This window comes from Myodes glareolus, chromosome 3 (genome assembly GCF_982192425.1).
Source record: "Myodes glareolus chromosome 3, mMyoGla1.1, whole genome shotgun sequence".
NCBI classification, from domain to species: Eukaryota; Metazoa; Chordata; class Mammalia; order Rodentia; family Cricetidae; genus Myodes; species Myodes glareolus.
This window is the reverse complement of record NC_142028.1, coordinates 80,091,395-80,113,558: the sequence shown is the minus strand read 5'-3', so window position 1 is coordinate 80,113,558 and position 22,164 is coordinate 80,091,395. Positions and strand designations below refer to the sequence as shown.

The following is a 22,164-nucleotide window of genomic DNA, read 5'->3' as shown; positions in this document are numbered from 1 at the left end:
CAACTAAGGTGAAGGTAGTGACAGAAGGAATGACTGAGAGTCAGTCCCAGCGTGGAGGGAAGAGTGAACACAGTCTGGGCTGAGGCAGAGATGCTCCTGTCCATGGCCAAAGGCTAGCTCAAAGAACCCATGGCCAAAGGCTAGCTCAAAGAACCCAAACTGAATCTGGTGTCCCTCAGGAGATTTCTGACCTGGGCAGTGCTGACCTGAGAGTAGAAAGGAGAGGACTCAAGCCTGCTGTCCTGAGGTCCCTGCTTTCTGTCCTGAGGTCACAACTGTCTGTTCTGAGGTCACTGCTGTCCTGAGGTCACTGCTGTCTGTTCTGAGCTGTCTGTCGTGAGGTCACTGCTGTCTGTCTGAAAGTCACTGCTGTCCCGAGGTCACTGCTGTCTAACCTGAAATCACTGCTGTCTGTCCCGATGTCATTGCTGTCTGTCCTGAGGTCACTGCTGCCTGTCCTGAGGTCACTGCTGTCTGTTCTGAGGTCACTGCTGTCCGAGGTCACCATTTCCTACTGTCACAAGCCTGTTGCTTTTCACATTGTGGAAATATGTGAGGTGGAGCACACATAAACCAAGAGGTGAGTCCAGGTCACAGAGCTGGCATGTGGTAAAGAGAGAAGCAGACCGGTGTTAGTTTGAATTTAAAGGCTGAAATTTACGAGGTCCATGGGAACCAATTGCCTGCTCCTGGGATGCCTATAATTTAACTCAACACATTTGTAATTAAGCACATTTTCCATGCAGACATTTTTAATACGAAGAAAATGAAAAGAAGCCAAGTTTCTGCTGCTACTCAGTAGGCACTTACGATCTAAAGGAAAGATCTAGACCAAGTTAACCTGATCTCTAAGTGTCCTGTCTCTACCTCTGACCTGTAATGTGAGATAACTAGAATGTTTTGAAACATCTTGTCAGAAGAATGTTTTCCATGAATATTTAAAAAAGTCTATCATGTAAATAAAACCACATGACAAAGTCCACGTGATAAAGCATTTGTCTCACTCCTCAGTCAACAAGAACTTCTTTCACTGTTAGGTACTTGATTTAGAACTAAACAATTCCTACAAGGTAGGGATCTTTATGGTACCCATTTCACAGATGAGGGAACTGAAGCCTCAGGGGTGAAGTGATCCAATTAATGTGGTCTAGAGTCAATGGGGTATCTGAGCAGGGATAGAAAATCAAGTCTCTGGAGAACCATCCCACACTTTTCTTCTTATATACTGTTCTAGTACATTTCTGCAGCTGTGATGAAAACACAGACATACACACAGACATACACACTCACACACACATACACACAGACATATACACACTCACACAACACACTCATACACACATACACATATACTCACACACTCACACATACACACAATACATGCACACACACACATACCTCCAGCGTGTCAGGATCTCACTAGGGTGCTGATGAATGGTAAGCCTTCAACATGACAGAGAAACTGAAGAGGAGGTACGGAGCAAGTGAACTACTGGACAGACAAACAGACACAGGAGGACTTTACTGATGGCCAAAGCTTAGTTCTTCATTTTATTGTTTTTATTGTTCTATTCTGTTTCTTTTCTGTTCTGGTTTTCTGCTCTAATGTAACTGTTCTGTCTCTCCAGATGTGTTTTTTCTAGCTTTCCTTTTGCATCTTTTCTGGTATTTTCCTTCTCTCATGTCTTTATTTTTTTTTCCCCATACAGCATACATGCCCCATTGAAATCTTTTAAGCCATATAAAAATTACACAGTGGTTACAATCTATTATTTTTCAAGTGAATGATCACAATTAATACAAGTAAAAAAAACAGCACGTTTTTCATATCCCTTGCATGATTAAACATTTTACATATTACAGGTGAGAAACAAGTTATCCCAAGAACCCACATACATTCATACCCAAGCAACTTGTTATACATTAACAGAGTATAAACAAGCATGGTATTTGTCTCAGCCAGTTCTTTTACTGGCAAGTTGCATTTTGTGGTTACAAAGAAAGGATCAAACACTTATTATTTATCTCAAAATGTAATCTTATAAGGAATCTTGAAAGAATCACAAGCCTAAACATATATATATATCAGGAAGCTGAGGACAGAAATGCATATAAGGAGTTAATCATCACCTTTGGTCACTAACCGATCCTAGCAAGAAAGGCACATCAGCTAATAATAATGGGGCTGCTTTGTTCTTTTTCCCCGACCTTAATGAGTTCATCACTCATATGGGCCTTTCTAAACTTTACATTCTTTCTCAAGGGTTTTTTCCCCTCAAAGCTATTAACAAAAACATCTTAACCTCAACTTAAATCATATTAAAAGCTTTGTTTCAGTTATGATGCACACCGAAATCTGTGAACCTGTTTCTCAATATTAAGATTAAAAGAACTTGAGCTAATTTAGCATGAGAGACTCAGCTGTGTTTCTTAATCATTAACCTAAGCCACAGTCTATATGGCTCTTCAAGAGAAACTAGCGGTGTGACATTTTCTTGCTCTTATTTTCTATCCTCTACAGTCCCTGCTTTATCAGGGGCAGGGGCGACACCATATCTTGCCTTTACCTATATCAGTTTTCCCACAAAACTAACGTCTATCATAATCCCTTGCTATATTAATTAAAGACCCTCAGTCCTCCAAATGCTATCTAAGCTAAAACTATTATTGTGTAAAATCATTGCTTCAGCTAAACAGCACAGCTTAGGAGGAAATCATCTACATAAAAACCCATATGTAACAATTCCCAGTATGTAAGCATTATGGCTTGGATGGAAAAGTACGCTTGCAACCAGGAGTTAAGGAATATAACAAAGTCACACCACACAACAAGCATCACGCAAGAGATTTATTAGGGAAAAAAACCAGGAAGGTGGCTGTCTCTGCTCGAGTGAGAAATAGCAGCCGACTGAACAGGATACAGAGCTTATACAGAGTTTCTTGGGAGGGGGTGGAACTCTTCAGAGTGGAGCTTTCCAAGAGAGAGATTGGTGGGATTTCATGTCCATAGATTGGACGTTTTTACTCTGTAGGATGGGGGCAGGGTTCAGCAGTTAGGACAGTTGGAGTGTTCTGTGAGTAGAACCTGGCAGCTAGAGGTCCTGGGGATTTTTTTGGCCATCCAGGTGACTCAAGGGGCTTACATTCCCCGGTCTCTGTTTATTATGGATAAACAACCAGGTCACAGGAAGGCTGTGATTTTATCATTAGACTACCTCCTGTTGAATCAGGGCATCGGAGTCCTTTGGGTGAACTTGAACTTGACCATCAAGGTATAATCAGGAGTTGCTGGCCTGTGACTCTGTAGATAGGAGCTGGTAATCCTGTAATAGCAACTAATTAAAAGTCTGATTAGATTTCTTTTGAATTCATTGTTGAAGAAATCGAGACAAGAAGTTTATAAGGCAGGGGAAACTAGTAGGATTAAGAAAAGCAGGAGAAAGGGGGTTAAGAAGGGAAGTATCCAATTCCATGTTGGACTGTCAAGGAGTCACGAGCCAGAGGCGTCAAGACATTTCTTCTGTTTTCGGAACTCTATCTGGAGTTGTCAGATCTTGCCTTTTACTGTACCTGACTGGTTGAGATAGAAGCAACATTCTTCCCTGAGGTAGAGACAAAGACCACCTCCTTCTGCTATCAGTGAATCTAATCCTCAGTGACTTTGTAGCACTTATGGTGGCCCAGCGAACCTATTTGGCTCTGGAGGATAAGGGTGGTCTGAGCTACCCACTGGAGATCCTGGGCAGAGTGAGAGGAAAACCAATAGTAGATAGTTCAGGAAGTAGTCAGTCCTGGGTTTTTACATGAAATGTGTTACAGCGCTGAAGGGAAAGGTATCCTGGCCATCAGAAGCCAGGCTATCTCTATAGCTCAAAAAAGACAGCCAAGATACACCTGTAGGAGTTACAGCTCTGAGGGAAAGTTATCCTGCCAGTTGGGAGCCAGGCTATACTTACAACTCAGAAGGGAAAGGCTTCCCAGCACACCTGTGTGGCTTTCAGAGTAAAAGTAAATGAAGCAGGCACCTCCGTAGTGACACTTGCCCAGGAGAAGGGGGGGAGGCAAGTGGTCACAGCAGGTGAGGAGGAAATGGCCGGAGAAACGCAAGTGTCTTAGTAGAACTGCACACTCGGTGGCACCCTGAAGGGCACTGCAGAAGTATGCCCAGGTGGTGGGCAGCCACAAGTGTATAGTAGATTGTTTTCTTTTAGATAAGAGACGTAAGCCCACTGAGGCTTTGGAAAGAGAGCGAGTATTGAGCCTGGAAGATATATGTTATGGGGTTTGAAGAGGCTGGTAAAGCTGTCACCCTACCCTGACAATAGCGGAACAAGAAGATGTGGGTCCCTAAAATACCTTGACTTGTTAGTCCAGGACTAAACAAGTGGCTCCAGTGTCCAGAAGGAGAGGAATACATCACCCTGATACTGTGATGTCTACCTGAGGTTCCCCGTTGGAGACTGCAGTGGTCAGGCCATGGGAGCCCAGGCCCCCTCAGTCATTCATGACTGGATCTAGAAGGTCTGGAATTGATGAGGGACATGGGACAATCATAAACACCCGAATTCCCTTCTTGATGGCACCTTGGACATGGTCTGGGTGGGTTATGAGGGATCACGTAGGCCCTGGCCCAGTGATTCTCCTGATTGCATTTGAAACAGGGACCCAGGCCATGGAGCCTGGGCAGTTGCCAAGGTCAGTTGAAAGGCCTTTGCTAGAATCAGGTATTTTTCTTTCAGGTCTTTTTCATCTATCCTATGGTATACTTTAAAGGCCATTGCTAAGACTTCTGCCTGAGGAGTTAGGGGTCCTTTCTCTTGGTGTCTAAGTTTGGTCCTAGTATCAGGGAAACTCCGGGAGAAGAAGGCCACAAGGAGCTGTTTTCTATCTGGGGGCTCAGGATCCAGACTGGTTTATTGTGAGAGGGCCTTTGTGGGGCAGTCTCGGAAGTATCGTGTTTGTCCTGGATGACCTCTTGGATTTTTTTCATAATTTACCCCTTTAAGTCAGGAGACAATTTACAAACTGATCCTTAGCAAAGATCCCTACCAAGGGTACTGTAATTTTATTCAGGGTCCTGGTCAGGGACTGCCTCAGCCCTGACTGGGTGGGCAGCCTGTTGCTGAGAAGGGAGAAAGGGAAACCAGAGAGGCTGGAAAGGAAGAGAAGGGACTGTCGGTTGAAGCTTTAGTGTGATCGAAAATGGTGGAAGAGTCATCTGGTTTGGGCCTCACAGCTAGGATGAGTTGCTTTTTCTTGGATGGCTTATGTCATATGATCACTTTTATCATGATGGGAATAAGGTCACATGACAAAGTCATCCTTTCCAACCTTAGTAAAGACGGCTGTTAGCCATGTGGCTATATCTATCCTAGTAAGGGGGGGGGCAACAGGTAAGGTGACAGCAAGCCACATTTCCTTTAGATCATCTATGTGTAGATTTTTAGCTATCAACCCTGGTGTTATGAGTTTTAAATTAACTCTTCTCTTGCAGATTTTACAGGGCTTTAACCAGACCCAGTATGCTTACAAATCTTGAGGTACAGGAGGTTTACACAATAGTTTTACAAATCTTGAGCTAAGTTACATACCTTTTAGAGACTTTTAGAGAATTAAAACTTTTAGAGAATTAAACCAAAACCAACAGAGATGAGACGAGTAGCAATAATCCCTGTTGGGGATAGTCTGTTTCTTTGTTTTGTCTCGCTCTCCTCTCTCTGTCACAAAGCAGATGGCTCGCCTGATATGGAACCAAGATTTTGGAAGAAACCTTTGAACAAGCATGCATGGGTGTAGAGGAGAGGGAGTCATACCCTAACTTTAGTGGCAGTTTTTAACTGAAGTGGGATAGTACAAAACAGCAGTCCAATGCCACCCATGCCTAAAAGACATCTGAATCCCCGTAAAACTGAATATAGTAAGTTGAGAACAAAGAAGGCTTAGAGATAAGAAGCTTTTGAATTATGGCTATAGACAGAGGATGCTGCAGGGGAGAACGAAGAGAAGCATCAGCCAGTGATGTGTGCACGTAGGGCGTGTGCATATGTGTGTGTGCGTAGGAGACCAGATGAAAACAAATGACTTGAAACAGAGAAATAGGAAATGGGGAGACCGCTTTCCACTTCACTGATAGCTCACAGTATTTTTAAACATCCCAAATAATACTAGAATTTGAGGTGCGTTAGGTGGGGACCTTTGAATTTATTATCTAAGCGGTAATGAAGTAAAATTTAATTGCAAAAGTGAATAAATTTAGGGTCCTTCAGTGTTGGACAGACTCCCGAAATAATCACACAGAAACTATATTAATTACAACACTGCTTGGCCTATTAGCTTATGCATATTTCTAGCTCACTTTGATTTCTTAAATTAACCATTTTCTATTATTTTATATTTTACCATGAGGCGTGTGGCTCACTGACAAAGTTCCAACTGATGACTTGTGTCTTTCTCCTCTGGTGGCTCCATGGCGGCGCTCTGACTCCACCTTCTTTCTCTGTTTTTTTTTTTTTTTCCCAGTGGTTACACTCTGTTAAGTGATTGGCTGAAAGCAGCTTCTTTATTCATTAAGCAATAAAGGCAATCCATATCCAGAAGGACGTCCCACACTAATTGGTTGGCTTTATATTGAGGTCTTTAATTTATTTGGACTTGAGTTTTGTGCATCGGGATAGATATAGATTTATTTTCATTCTTCTACATGTTGACATCCAGTTATGCCAGCACCATTTGTCGAAGATGTTTTCTTTCTTCCATTGTATAATTTTAGCTTCTTTGTCGAAAATCAGGTGTTCATAGGTGTATGGATAAATATTCATGTCTTTGATTTGATTCCATTGGTGAACCTCTCTGTTTTTATTCCACTCCCAAGCTGTTTTCATTACTGCGCTCTGTAATAGAGCTTGATGTCAGAGATGATGGTGCCTCAGGAAGTTTCTCTATTATACAGGATCGTTTTGGCTATTCTGGGTTTTTTGTTTTTCCATATGAAGTTGATTATTGTTCTTTCAAGATCTGTGAAGAATTGTGCTGAGATTTTGATGGGGATTGCATTGAATCTATAGATTGGTAGGATTGCCATTTTTATTATGTTGATCCCTCCCACCTACCCAAGATCATGAGAGATCTTTCTGGTATCATCTTCAATTTCTTTCTTCAAAGACTTCAAGTTCTTATCAAATAGGTCTTTCACTTCTTTGGTTAGTGTTACCCCAAGATATGTTATTTGTGGCTACTGTGGAACATAATGTTTCTTTGATTTCTTCCTCAGCTTCGTTATCATCTGTATATAGGAGGGCTACTAATTTTTTTGAGTTCGTCTTGTAATCTGCCACATCATTGAAGGTATTTATCAGCTGTAGGAGTTATCTGGTAGAGTTTTGGGGATCATTTATATACACTATCATATCATCTACAAGTAATGAAATTTTGACTTCTTTCATTCCAATTTGAATCTCCTTGATCTCTTTTTGTTGTCTTATTGCTATAGCCAGAACTTTAAGAACTATGTTGAAGACATGTGGAGAGAGTGGACAGGCTTGTCTTATTCCTGATTTTAGTGGAATTGCTTTGAGTTTCTCTCCGTTTAATTTGATGTTGGCTGTTGGCTTGCTGTATGTTGGTTTTATTATGTTTAGATATGTTCCTTGTATCCCTGATATCTCCAAGACCTTTATAATGAAGAATTATTGAATTTTGTCAAATGCATTTTCAGTATCTAATAAGATGATCATACAGTTTTGTTTCTTTCAGTTTAATATGATGGATGATAGATTTTCATATGTTGAACCATCCCTACATCTTTGGGATAAAGCATACTTGATCATGATGGATGATTTTTTTAATGTGTTCCTGGATTTGATTTGTCAGTATTTTATTGAGTATTTTTGCATTTATGTTCATGAATGAGATTGGTCTGTAATTATCTTTCTTGTTTTAGTCTTTGTGTGGTTCTGTATCAGGGTAACTGCAGCCTCAAAAAAGAGTTTGACAATGTTCCTTCTGTTTCTATTATGTGTAACACATTGAGGAGTATATGTATTAGCTCTTCTTGGAAGTTCTGGTAGAATTCTGCACTAAAACCATCCAGTCCTGGGCCTGTTTTGTTTGGGAGACTTTTGATGACAGCTTCTATTCCCCTGCATTTTTAAGGTCTATTTACATTGTTCACCTGGCCTTGATTTAATTTTGATATATGGTATCTATCTAGAAAATTGTTCATTTCTTTTACATTTTCCAGTTTTGTGGAGTACAGGTTTTTGTAGTATGATCTAATGATTCTCTAAATTTCCTCAATGTCAGTTGTTATGTCCCATTTTTCATTTTTGATTTTGTTAATTTGGATATTCTTTCTCTAACTTTTGATTAGTTTGGATAAGGGTTTGTCTATTTTGTTGATTTTCTCAAAGAACCAGCTTTTTGTCTCATTGATTTTTTGTATTGTTTCTGTTTTGATTTCAGCCCACAATTGATTATTTCCTGTCTTCTACTCCTCCTGGGGTGTGTCTGCTTCTTTTTGTTCTAGAGCTTTCTGGTGTGCTGGTAAGTCACTGGTGTGAGTTTTCACCACGTCCTCTGTGTGGGCACTGAGTGTTATAAACTTTCTTCTTAGTACTGTTTTCATAGTATTCCATAAGTTTGGGTACATTTTTCCTTCATTTTCATTGAATTATAGGAAGTCTTTAATTTCTTTCTTTATTTCTTACTTGATCCAGGGGGGTTCAATAGTTCACTGTTCAATTTCCATGGCTTTCTGAGCTTAATGTTGTTGTTAAATTCTAACTTTAAACCATGATCTGATAAGACACAGGGGGTTACTCCAGTTTTTTCTTTTCTTTCTTTTTTTTTTTTGTAGCTGTGGAGGTTTGTTTTGTTATTGAGAGTATGTGATCAATTTTAGAGAAAGTTCCACGAGGTGCTGAGAAGAAAGTATATTCTTTTGTGTTTGGGTAGGATGTTCTATAGATATGTTAAGTCCATTTTAGTCATGGCATCTGTTAGTTCTCTTATTTCTCTGTTAAGTTTCTGTCTGGTTGACCCATCCATTGATGAGAATGGAGTGTTGAAATCTCTTACTATTAGTGTGTGGGGTTTGATGTTCAATTTAAGCTTTAGTAATGTTTCTTTTACATATGTGGATGCTCTTGTACTAGGAACATAGATGTTCAGGGTTATCTTGATGAATTGTTTATGTTATGAGTAGAAAGTGCCCCTCTCCATCTCTTCTGATTGATTTTAGTTTGAAATCTATTTTGTTAGATATCCGGATAGCTACACCCACTTGTTTCTGAGGTCCAATTGATTGGAAAACCTTTTCCCAACACTTTACTCTGAGGTAATGTCTGTATTTGAGGTTGAGGTGCATTTCTTGTATACAGCAGAAGGGTGGATCCTGTTTTCGTATCCATTCTCTTAGCCTCTGTCTTTTTATAGGTGAATTGAGTCCATTGATATTTAGAAGTAACGAGTAGTGGCTGTTAATTCCTATTATTTTTCGGTAGTAGTAGTTGTGTGTTTCCTTTCTTTGGGTTTTGCTGGTGGGAGATTATCTGTTGCCTGTGTTTTTGTGGGTTCAGTTAATTCTTTGGTTTGGGATTTTCCTTCTAGTACTTTCTGTAGGTCTGGGTTTGTGGATATGTATTGTTTAAATCTGGTTTTGTCATAGAATATCTTATTTTCTCCTTTGATGGTGACTGAACGCTTCGCTGGGTATAGTAGTCTAAGCTTGCATCAGTGGTATCTTAGTGTCTGGAGTACACCTGTCCAGCTTTCCTGGTTTCCATTGAGAACTTAGGTGTAATTCTGATAGGTTTACCTTTATATGTTACTTGACCTTTTTCCTTTGCAGCTCTTAATATTCTTTCTTTCTTCTGTATGTTTTGTGTTTTGATTAATATATGGTGAGGGGGACTTTTTTTTGATCCAGTCTATTTGATGTTCTGTAAGTTTCTTGTACCTTCATAGGGATATCCTTCTTTGGGATGGGAAAGTTTTCTTCTATGATTTTCTTGAATATATTTTCTATGCCTTTGAGCTGGAGTTCTTCTTCTATTGCTATTTTGCTTAGGTTTGGTCTTTCCATGGTATCCCAGATTTCCTGGATGGTTTGTGTTAAGAATTTGTTGGATTTAATGTTTTCTTTGACAAATGAATCAATTTCCTCTAAAGTATCGTCAACACTTGATATTATTTCTTCTATCTCTTATATTCTGTTGGCTATTCTTGCCTCTATAGTTCCTGTTCATTTACTCATATTTTCCATATCCAGAATTTCCTTGGTTTGTGTTTTTTTTATTGCCTCTATTTCAGTCTTCAAGTCTTGAACTGTCTGTTTCACCTTTTTGATTGTTTTTTTTTCTTGGCTTTCTTGAGTTTTTTTGAGGGGTTTATTTCTTCCAAATTTTTGTTTGTCTTTTCCTCCATTTCTTTAAGGGAGATTTTCATTTCTCCTTTAAAGGTCTCCATCATCTTCACAAAGTTTAAAGTTGTTTTCTTCTGCTTCTTGTAGGTCAGAATGATCAAGTCTTCCAGTTGTGTGATTACTGGATTCTGGTGTTACAATGTAGCTTTTTAAATTGTTGGATGAATTCTTGCATTGGTGCCTACCCATCTCTTCCTTTGATGCCAGCAGTGTATTTGAACTTCCTTCTAAAACATGCCACTTGTTTAATTTTTACAAGTTACCTGTTAACATGTACTCAGACTAAAGATTCTTAATATTAAGAGATAATAGTTCTGGTGTTCTGGTATAGCTCCCAATACTGGAATTTTAGTTTCAATACTGGGTTTTTAATTCTCCTGCTTTATATAAAGGTAGAATTTGAAGTACAGAAACTTATTGGTTTTAAATTATGGATGTCAGGCAGCCTAAGTCTGATCACAAGGTGAGTCCAGGTTCTGCATGGGAATAGTTCCCCAGACATAGCATGTATAGAGAGAAGGTATTCAAGCACTACACTAGGTGGCCAGGTCAGGTTGGTAGCTTAGACTACCAACCTGGAATATTTAGTTCAAGGAATTAGAGAAAAAAGTGAACTGCACAGAGAGAACCCCAAAAAGCTATGAGAGGTTTCCTCAAAAGTTCAAGGCAGAGGTATAAATTTGATTTGCAAGGAGTTGGACCACTTGAGGCTTGCCAGGCAGCATCTGCTACAGGATTGAGGCAGCACGGGAATACTTAGTATTAGCTGTTCTTGGGCATAGAGGAACTCCAAACTTTGCCAAATAGACATAATCTCCTAATACTTTGAAAATGCAGAAGTTCCTAGAAAAAAAGTTACAGTCAGTGATACAGAATGTTTGTGGAAGACACAAGGCACAGCAAGCTTATTACCTGTGAATGGGCAGGAAGTAGAAGCCTATGATTTGTGTTGTTTGTCCTCCAGGACCCAGGAAAGCTGCATCAGAGAGGGCGAAGTCTCATCTGCATGCACCCTACTTCACACTACAGCTAAATAACCCCACGAAGCGCTCAGCTCTGAGTTTATACAGCCTAGGAACCACTGGCCCGAAAACAAGCATTCAGGAGGAAGGAAGACATGGTCTGGGTTACGAGAAGACCACTTGCTCCTTGTCCAGTAAATTGTCTTTCTCTTATGCCAGAGGATTACACCTAAGACAGCCAGCCAAGGCCATCTATGAAGACCTTGCAGTTACTACTACTGGCATTCTGCTGGTAAGCCAAGAAGGCTGACTTTAGCAGTGGGAACCATGCCCCATGGTATGGTCTGCAGTAGAGTCATCTCAGCGAAGCCTGCAAATAAACATAACAAAGCACAGAGGAAAACATATTTCAGAAACCACGTTAAATTCTACCTATTAGTGGGGCTTTAGAAACCCTACAGGTTCTCCACTAGCAAAGCACACCATCATGTCCACTCAGCTTTAAAGTATGCAGCCAGTAATTAAACTCCTTGCTAGCATAAAGATCAACAGTTTTTTTCTAAAGCAGAATTTAATGTTAAACAGTGTGTTACGAAAATATTCCGGGGCCAGCAAGATGGCTCAGTAGGTAAACACACGTGCTGTGTGAGCCTGATGACCCAGGCTTGCTCTCTGGAACCCATGTGAAGTTAGAAGGAGAGAGCTGACTGACTCCACATCTGTACAGCTGTGCTCTGAACACCGTGTGCACACTGTGGCAAGTGCACATCAACACAATATAACTGTTGGGCATAGCATGAAAGTCTAATCATAAAAGTTTAAAACAGCTCAATGTATTTGTGTGTACCTGTAATCCCATTACTTGGGAGGCAAAAGCAAGAGAAATGTGAGCTCTATGGTAGCCTGGGCTCCGTAGTAAGTTCCAGATCCAGCTCGGGCTTCATAGTGAGACTATGTCATTAAAAACATGGGGGAGTGGGCTAGAGATGGCCCAGTGGATAAAGCGCTTGGTGAGCAAACATGAGAACATGAGTTCAGATCCCCAGCACCCACATCAAAGTGAAGTGTGATAGTGAATGTCTGTGGCTCCTGCACAGCGGGAAGGGATAGGAGGAAAGGGACAGGTAAACCCTAGGTGTTCACTAGGTAGGTAGTGTAGCCAAACAGAGGCCTCCAGGTTCAGGGAGAGGCCCTGTCCATAAAAAAAATCATGACAAAACAAAACAAAACCAAAAATAAACAAGGTGAGCAATCAATTCCCCTCCATATGTTCCTGCATGGGTGAGCACCAACACATACACATGCACACACACATGCATGTGCACACACATGAATTTAAAGCTGCAGATAATTTAATCAAGTTTGAGAAAAATTGAGTCAGGGTTTTTCTCTGTAGCCTTGATTGGTCTGGAACTTGCTACTTACACTAGATTGACCTGGAACTCACAGAGATGCACCTGCCTCTGCATCCTGAGTTCTTGGATTAACAGTGTGTACTGCCTTGCCTGACATGCTTAAGAAATAAAGAGAGAATATGTTTGAAAACTAAGGGAAAAGGTGGTCTTAGGGAATGAAAGGGCAGAGAAACTTAATAGATGTGTGGAAGCTAACCAATGGACATTCTTGAATTGAGTACCACATTAACTGAAATGCAAACTAACTCGGTGGATTTATTAGCAAATTGGAGACCCTAGAAAAGATGGATACTCATATGCCAGGACAACATCCGCCACCTGTAGAATATAAGAGAAAAAAGGTAAAGTAATTCTTGCTTCAGAGATTTGTGGTTAAGAGCACATGGTTACTTCCTTATCTGATCAGGCAGGTATAGTCTAGATTCTACAGTCAGGAAAGAGACATAAAATCAGCATATAGGCCCATTTTTCTTAATGTAGATATGTGAAATCCTAACTCAGACACTGACTATTACACATAGCATAAAAAATATTCATAAAATAAAATAGTGTTGGGGACATAAGGAATGTATACCTTTAAAAACCTACTAATGTATTTCACCTCTTATATGACTACAGCTTATTGCTTATGTGAGTGTGTCAACAAGCAGCACATAAAGAACATCTAAGTCTGCTCAGCATCTACTTGTGTGTGTGTGTGTGTGTGCACATGAGTGTATGCATATGCATGTGTGTACTGTATGCGGGTGTACATGTTTATGTGCTTGTGTCCACCTGTGGGCAGAAGACAGAAGTTAATCATGGGTCACTTTTCATCTGATTTTTTTATTTTATATACTTTATTATAAAAAGCTTGCAAGTAGAATAAGCTATCACAATTGACCAGGCCCACAGTTTGTACATAACAATGAACTCTATAGTTAAAATAGGCATTCTGAAGCTGTGGCACTTCACAGTGGGTTTTACATTTACACTATTGAACACATTTTTACTTACTTATCTACCACCAAATATGAAAAAAGTCTGATATAATTAGATGAGCAATGAGCTTTATATCCTCCTTCAGAGCTCATGTGCATTACCTGCACTCAGTCCTTCCTCATCCCTCAACATTTAGCCTTTCTTGTTCTCTTTCTACACATTCTACTGCACCCGCATGTATGTTTGTTTACAGATATTTTATTGGCTAGATTCTGCCAGCAATCTCAGCAAGCCTTGATCAATTTCCACCTTACTTTTGGAGACAAGGTCGCTCATGGAATCTGGGGCTTGCCACAGCGGCCAGGGTGGCCGGCCAACAAGCCTCACAGAGCCACCTGTCTTTTCTCTCTCAGTGCTGTGGTTAGAGGAACACACTACCACACATGGCTTAGTGTGTGTGTGTGCCAGGGATCCGAATGTAGGCCATCCCTTCCCTGATTCATCCATCTCCTCAGCCCCCTGTTTCCTCTTTGTGTGTTTAAATGCAAAACAAACCAAACACACACACACACACACACACACACACACACACACACACACACCAGTATAAGGAACCCCAGCTCCCCTGTGGCTGATCTTCAGTCATCACGTATTTAGGTAACTTAACACCTGTCCTTACCTGTTTCCATCATGTGCCCTCTCCCACTCTACCGGAGTATTTTAATTTGTTGCCTTTATATTTCTATTATTTGAGAATTTCATGTATGTATATATGTATTTTGTTCAAATACCACCCCCACTTACTCTCCTCCAGCTCCTCTGCTATCTCCCATAGGAGGATTTTCACTCATAAATACTAATAAGTTTGCCACTCTCAAACAAGGAGTATACTTTTAAAAAAAAGTCTTATTTTGACTTTTCACTATGTGTCTGTGTGTGCGTCTGTGTATGGGCTTGTGGACGTGGGTGCAAGAATCTGCAGAAGCCAGAAGAGGCTGTCAGATCCACTGGTGCTGAAGTGAGAGGCCGTTTTGAGCCACCCCACATGGGTATTGGGAAGTGAACTTGGGTCTTGTAGAACAGAAGCAAGCACTTTTAGCTGCTTAGACATCTCTCCAGCTAGAGCTGAAAACAACAAACAAACATCAGAAACCATTGCAACGCCTTAGTCTTTTTAAGCCTCCCCCCCCCACATTAGTTGTTGAAGTCATACTATGTGTTTACTTTGCTGTTGACATCTTCATGTCTTTGTCTAACAAGTTCTTCTGAGGGATGTTTCCTATACATTGTTAGATTCAGATGTTCGGTCAGATTATAGCTTTTGGCATTAAGAGCACAACTATCAATTGCATCACTTCAGGAGGATTGCAGTGTCCAAATGTCTCTTCTTTTGTGTCAGTATTGAAGTTGTGTTTGTTGTCACACTCGTCTGTCCATCCTGCCATCCTGTCATTCCTTATCTGGCACTTAGTCACTTTATGTTGATTTGATGAAACACCATGACCCAGACAACTTTTAGGAGGAAGGGCTTATCTTGGGCTTATGATTCCAGAGGGCTAAACATCCATCTGGATCACAGGGGAAAAGCGTAACTGCAAGCACCAGGCATGGACGCCTGAGAGCCCACTTCTTGAGCTTCGGGCAGGAAACTGAGAGCAAACTTGAAATGGTACAAGTCTTGAAACTCTCAAAGCCTGCCCCCGGTGACATACTTCTAGCAAGGCCATACCCCCTAGGTCTCCTCAAACAGCCACCAACTGGAGAGCAAGTATCAAATGCCTGTACTGTAGGAGACATCCCATTCAAACCAACAGAGTCAGCATCTCCATACTAGTTTCAGCAATAATGGATATTCTAATTTGTTATTCCTATTGACAGCTAGGAACTTTCTATAAAGAAATTTCCCTTGTCAATTTTTGGGTCACTCTGAAGTTTAGATCAAACAAAGCATCAGGATGAATTTATTTCTTTTATTGCGAGTCTTCAAAAATGGATCGGTTCTTCTAGTCATCCAGGGCTAACCCACACTTTCCTCTGCTTTGGGTAGCATTGTCAATGTGAATTTTCAACATAGTTGATGTGTTTCAACACAAATCAGTCTTTATTCTTTTTTTGGTGTTTATGTTAGACCGAACAATATCATGGTCTAAACATGGGGTCCGAGTTTGCTTTCTAGTGCTACAATAAAATGTCATAACCGAAAGCAACTGGGAAGGAAAAGCTTATTTGGTTTTCAACCCACCATAATGGGATGTTAAGGCAAGAACTCAAGGCAGGAACCTGGAGGCAGGAACTGAAGCAGGGACCACGAAAGAACAAAGAACACTGCTTACTGGCTTGCTTCTCATGGCCTACTCATCCTGTTCTCTTATACTACCAAGAACCATCTCCCTAAGGGTACAATGGCCCAGTGGGCTGGTCTCTCCCATATCAATCATCAATCAAGAAAATAGGAAACAGGAAATATATTTTTAAAAACCCAGAAAATCCTAAATCTTCTTTAAAAAAAGATCAGAAACTCAAACACAGACTGAGATGGTTTGAATGAGGAAAAAAAAACCTCATAGGCTCATACATTTGTATACTTGGTCACCAGCTTATTGGAGCTATTTGGGAAAGATTAGGAGGAGGTGTGTTACTAGGGGTGGACTTTGAGGTTTGAAAAGTTTTGTGGCATTTCTCACCCCACTTCCTTCCTACTTGAGGATCAAGATGTGAGCTCTCAGCTCTTCCTGCCACCATGCCTTTGCACTGCCGTCATGGAGTTTAACTCTCTCAAACTAAACACTTTCTTTTGTAAGTTGCCTTGGTAATGAAGTTTAAGCCCAGCAATAGGAAATTAACTAAGAGACATGGTTATAAGACAAAAACAACTGCTAGACTGATAACAATGAATTTAGATGTTTCTGTTACTATTAATTAAGGAAACTGTGGGCAAAACTTTGAAATAGTTGACAAAGAGGTATTTGCAATGCCTGAAACTGAATTTATTAATTAAGCAGATACACATGATTACTATGAGAAAGAAAAACAAGCCCATTTGAAAAAGAGAGTGCATGAGCAATTTATAGTAAAGATAGAAAAAAAATCTTGTACTCATAAAACCACATTCTAAGACTGATCACTAGTAACTTGACAAAATCAAAAGCAAGATGGTATTTTTCCATGTTGCGGCAACCACCCACAAGAGAGATTAATATATATTAAGAGAGATTAATATGTATATATTAAAATTTTAATGTATTTCATAAATATATGATAAGAGAGTTTAATATGTATTAATAGAAAATATTTTTATAAAATAAGAGTATTACCATATATTAAAATAATTTAATAATGCAATGTTGGAAGGAATATGGGGTCGTGACCTTCATTCTATTTGTTCACACTTTAAGACTTAATCACTTTCCTGCTATTACACACATACACAAATAATTTGCATATGAGGAATTAGAGATCAAGCACAAAGAAGGAAGTATATTTGCCACAAAATAATTATCTGAATAGTAAGCCAGACACAAAAAGAGGAATATGGTATGTATTCACTCATATGTGGATTCTAGCCATAATTAAAGGGCTTGGAGCCTATTATTCATGATCCTAGAGAAGCTAAATAAGAAGGTGAACCTGAAGAAAACCATGTTGTTATCCTCCTGGAGATTGGAAATAGACAAGAGTCCCAGGTAACCTCGGGTGCATGGGGGGGTGGGGGGGTTGTTGGAAGAGGAGAGGGTTAGAGAGAAGGGAGTAGAGGAGGAATGGGGAAACCTCAGGGGATTGGGATGGGGGGGAGGGAGGAAGGATGGATATGGGAACAAGGAAGTATATATCTCAACTAAGGGAGTCATTTTAGGGTTTACAAGAGACTTGATTATAAATGGGATCCCAAGTCCAAGGAGAGATCCCCAGATTGTTCTCTGGACAGAGGAGGGGGTGCTTGAACCGGCCTTGGCCCATAACCATACTGATGAATATTTTGCTTATCACCATAGAACCTTCATCTGGCGATGGATAGAGATTGAGACAGAGAACCACATTGGAACACTGGACTTAACTCCCTAGGTCCAAACGAGAAGCAGAAGGAAAGAGAACGTGAGCAAAGAAGGCAAGACCAGAGGGAACCTTCATCCGACGATGGATGGCGATACAGACGGAGACCCACATTGGAGCACCGGACTGAGCCCTCCATGGTCCAAATGAGGAGCAGAAGGAAGAAGAACATGAAAAAGGAAATCAGGACCACAAGGGGTGCGATCACCCACTGATACAAGGAGACTGATCTAAGGAGAGTTCACCAAGGCCAGTTGGACTGGGACTGAACAAGCACGTGATCCAACCAGATTCTCTGAATGTAGCCGGATTCTCTGAATGTGGCTGGCCCGGAGTCTTTCTGAAAAGCCATTGACAATGACACTGGGACTTGTTTCCTCTGCATATACTGGATTTTGGGGATCCAGTCTGTTTGGATACTCACCTTCCTGGACCTGGAGGGAGCAGGGAGGAACTTGAACTTCCCACAGGGCAGGAAGCCCTGACTGCTCTTAGGGATGGAGAGGGAGGAGGAGGGGGAGTGGGGGGAGTGGGAGGGTGTTGGGAGGAGGGGCGGAAATGGAAACTTTTATAATTTAATAAACTTTGAAAAAAATAATTATCTGAATATATAAGATTAAAAGAAAAAGAGAGAGAGAGAAAAACAATTGAAGAAAAACGGTCATTGGAATTACTTCCCAGAAAGCAGCTGGTAAGCGAAAACATGCAAAGGCATTCATTCTCATCGGTAGTCAGAGATGCAAAATTAAGCCATAATGAATATCAAAAATACAAGAATTAAAAATGCAAGCATCCATGGTCCTGTGGCAGCCAGGGTCTGTCTGTATTGATGTCTGTGGCCCATGTTGCCACCAAAGATCACACAGATGCCCGGGGTCTGAGTTACAACCTGTGGTCATGAGGGTGTCCCAGGGCCATGCTACTGCTGGGGCCATACTATCTTGCTGGCCGGTGCTGCCACCCTGGGCCATCGTGACATCTGGGCCCGAGCTGCTTGCAGAGGGCCCTGTCTGAGTCTGTGGTCCTACTGCAGCTCTGGTCTGTGATGGTTTTCTTGGCCTGTGTTAGCACAAGGAGTTATTAGAATTATCCAGTGCTCAACCAGGCCCATCCTTCATTCTCCTTGGTATAGCTGGCCCTATCTCCTTGTTGGATACCTTAGCAGGAGAGCTGAAGCCAACCCTCATGTTAGAGCTGTACCGCCCTCCTCCCCCGAACCTGGGAAAGATGGTTCCACTCTCACCACACGCGTGCACCTCGCCTGGGCAGCACACTAGAGATCCTATGGTCAGGGACACAGGCGAGCCGACCCTGAGGGTGTGAGAGCAGGAGAGCTGATGACAACCTCCCAGGTGTCCCCTACAGCAATCAGGAGAAAGGGTCATGCACCTAGCCTGGGCAAAACAGCGCTGATTGTGGTGGTGCGGGAGTGGGTGTGGGTGACCCGTATCTGAGGATCTGAGAGTAGAAGAACTGGCCCCACTCCTTGCTGCAGCTGTGCTGGTGAGCTAGCCTGGGCAGTGCTGAAGAGCTCGCCCCTGGAGTGACAATGAGGGAAAGCTGCCAGGCTGACCAACCCAGCTATCACCTGGACCAGAACCGGGGTTATGAGTTGGCTTGACCTAACATCCACTCCATCTTCGAATTGTTGGAGCATGTGAAGGGGATGAACCTACAGATCCAAAACAACAGGCTCTCCATGACATAGTGAAACAACATGCTATCCAAAGGAGCCCCAGTGAAAGCCATTATCGGTGGAGTAACAAAGCCAGAGGCCTCAAGCCAGACCAGTGAATACTTGCAAGTAAAGATGAATGGACTAAAGGGTAAACTGTGTGACTCAACAGGTCGCTCTACAGCTTCCACAACAGGATTTTTCTCCTTTTATTTTATTTTATTGGTTTGGTTTGATTTTTGGTTTTTCTTTTAAATTTGGTTTTATTTTTTGGGGGGGAGGGTGTTCCAAGGACTGAGGGTGGATGAGAGGGATGGGAAGATACTGGGGTCAAAATGAATGGTATGAAATCCACAAAGAATCAATGAAAGTTAAAAAAAATAAATGCAAACTCAATGTTGGCAAGAGTGACCAAAAGCATCCATACTTTTCTTGGTGAAGCAAAAATTGATGTAGTCTTGGAAGATAGAATAGTATTACTTTAAAATCCCATATGTGCAAAATGCCCACTTTGCACAGGGGCCATCCCTATTCCACCACACATGCATTAATAGACCTATTCTAAAAGGTTAAAATTATTTACATGTGTGTGTCTGAGTCTTTGTACACGTGTGTGTATCAGGGTTCTGAAGAGCACATTCGAGCTCCTGCCCCTGGAGTTACAGGCAGTTGTGAGCTGCTCAAAGTGGGTGCTGGGAACTTGGCTCCTCTGGAACAGCAAGTGCTTTTAATTGCTGAGCCACTTCTTGAGTGCTAAAATATTCTAGAATGTTCATAACAGTATTGCTAATAAGAGATAAAATATAAACAAAAATAATCATCGATAGTAAATAGTATAAAGAATTTATAAATTTATACATTGATTTATAAGTCAATGTATATATTCCTGTATTGGAATATTGTCTAATAATGGAAGAAACTTCAAATACATGACATCAGGATTGCCTAGCTGCCACAGCAAATCACAGAAAAATATGTAAATATTAATTCTATTTAATATAAAACAAGACAAGTTGTGCAGTAATGAAGTTTGGGAATGCATACACGACAGTAAAAGACTTACTGTAACGAAATCATTGCAGGATTTACTCCCAGGGCAGTTTGTAAGACAATATCCAGGGCATATTTCTTAGGCTTAATAACATCCTGTTTCTTAAATGGGTTATAAAAACACAGGAACTTTCCCCTCCATTGTTAGAATGTGTTCGGTACTCTTCATATACACATTTTCCTCATATGCACATAGTTAACATATTTTGCATTAAAAAAAACTTTAACACAGACTTTAACTGAATAGCCTTTTAGGTTCTTTTTATCTTTGATGATCTGTGGGCAGAATCTTTTCTGTGGATCTGCTATTGGGAGTTCCATCTGAGCAACAGGCATTGAGATTCACTCGGTGAATTGGACAGGAAATCCTGACATGAAATATAGGGATACACTGACAGAGATTCCCAGAACCGGTGACTAAGGACTATGATGGTGATCCCGGGAGGTTATGACTTTACTTGAGAGATCGTGGGTTCCAGTCCTGTTTTTAACCTATGTCTTGGTTGCTCATTCCCTACGTCTTATATTGGTTTTGTAAGTTGTATCACAAAATTCAAACTCAAGGAAGATTACTAACTGTAATATAGTTGGGGAAACTGAGGCCCCAGATTGACGCCACTTCCCCATGGTGCCCTCACCATGAAACCCAAGACTCTCAGACCTGATCTCAGGTCATAATTGTGTCCTTTTCTACCGGTTTGTGCTCACAGCTTGACATCACAGAAGAGCCACCTTGCCCCGTCAGAAGCCCCGCCCTCTGCCTCTCAGTCTGGCATGCCCCGCCCCTGCGCGTTTCTTCCGGCCCCGCCCCTCCGGGCTGCCATGACAACGAGTCCGCGCCCCGCGCTCAGCTGCTGCTCGGGCGGGACCCAGGCTGGACCGCGGGCCCCGGCCTGGGGGCCACAGCTGCCACCGCCGCCGCCACCTCATCTCCTCCCCGTCCCTGTCCCGCCTCGCGTCTTCCCGCTGCACTCGAGCCGGAGGCCGGGGTCCCTTCCCCGCCGCACCACCCTGCGCGGATGCCGAAGGTGAAGGCGCTGCAATGCGCCCTGGCGCTGGAGATCCGCTCTGTGAGTATTGGCCCTGTCCCACCTCCAGCCTTCGGGTCCCTCTGTTCCGACCCTGGACATCCCTGGAAATGTCGAGTGCCCGCCCACTCCAGCCTCGAGGGGACCTCACCCCAACTTCCTTTTGGAGTGCTTTCGGATCTCTTCTACACCACTTCAGAGTTGCGCTCTCAGGACAGTGTTCTCTTTGAATTCCTCTTTACTCCTGTTCTGGTGAGGGACTCTTGGACCCTTGCTCGTCTGGGTGTGTGTGTGTGTGGCATTTCCGCCAAATCCTGCAGGTTTTCAGATCCGTTCCCACGCTTCCTATTAGCGTAGGAACTCCCTTATAATCAAGGTGGAGTTCCTAATTCCCAAAACAACTTACTTGTGGCGTTAGTGCACCAAGTTTCTTGCCTTCTCCTTCCGGGACAAACCCAACTCTTCAGAAGCCTCTTCAGCTCCTCCCTCCAGTCCCCAAACCCTCCCAACTTGAAGAGGGTTCTCCTCGCATCCCTCCAGTGGTCCCATGAAAGACCTGGTCAGCTCTCCCGGACAGCTGCTACTTCAAACTTGCAATACCATCCAGTTACTCTGCACAGTCTTTTAAGAGAATCTGTCCAGC

General features: G+C 41.8%; 1 protein-coding gene and 1 long non-coding RNA gene across 2 annotated transcripts in view; both read left to right on the top strand.

Moving 5' to 3' along the window:
* Positions 1-3,071: 3,071 nt before the first annotated feature.
* On the top strand, positions 3,072-11,925 carry LOC125412623 (uncharacterized). The gene is made up of 2 exons (XR_007235646.3): positions 3,072-3,272; positions 11,385-11,925. It is a non-coding gene; the product is annotated as an uncharacterized LOC125412623 (long non-coding RNA).
* Positions 11,926-21,364: 9,439 nt separating this feature from the next.
* Positions 21,365-22,164, top strand: part of Spata6 (spermatogenesis associated 6) — a 98,616-nt gene continuing 97,816 nt past the window's right edge. The window contains exon 1 of the mRNA XM_048453396.3: positions 21,365-21,563. Within this exon, the coding sequence (XP_048309353.1) occupies positions 21,513-21,563 (51 nt within the window). The 5' untranslated portion in view covers positions 21,365-21,512. The remainder of the gene's footprint in view (positions 21,564-22,164) is intronic.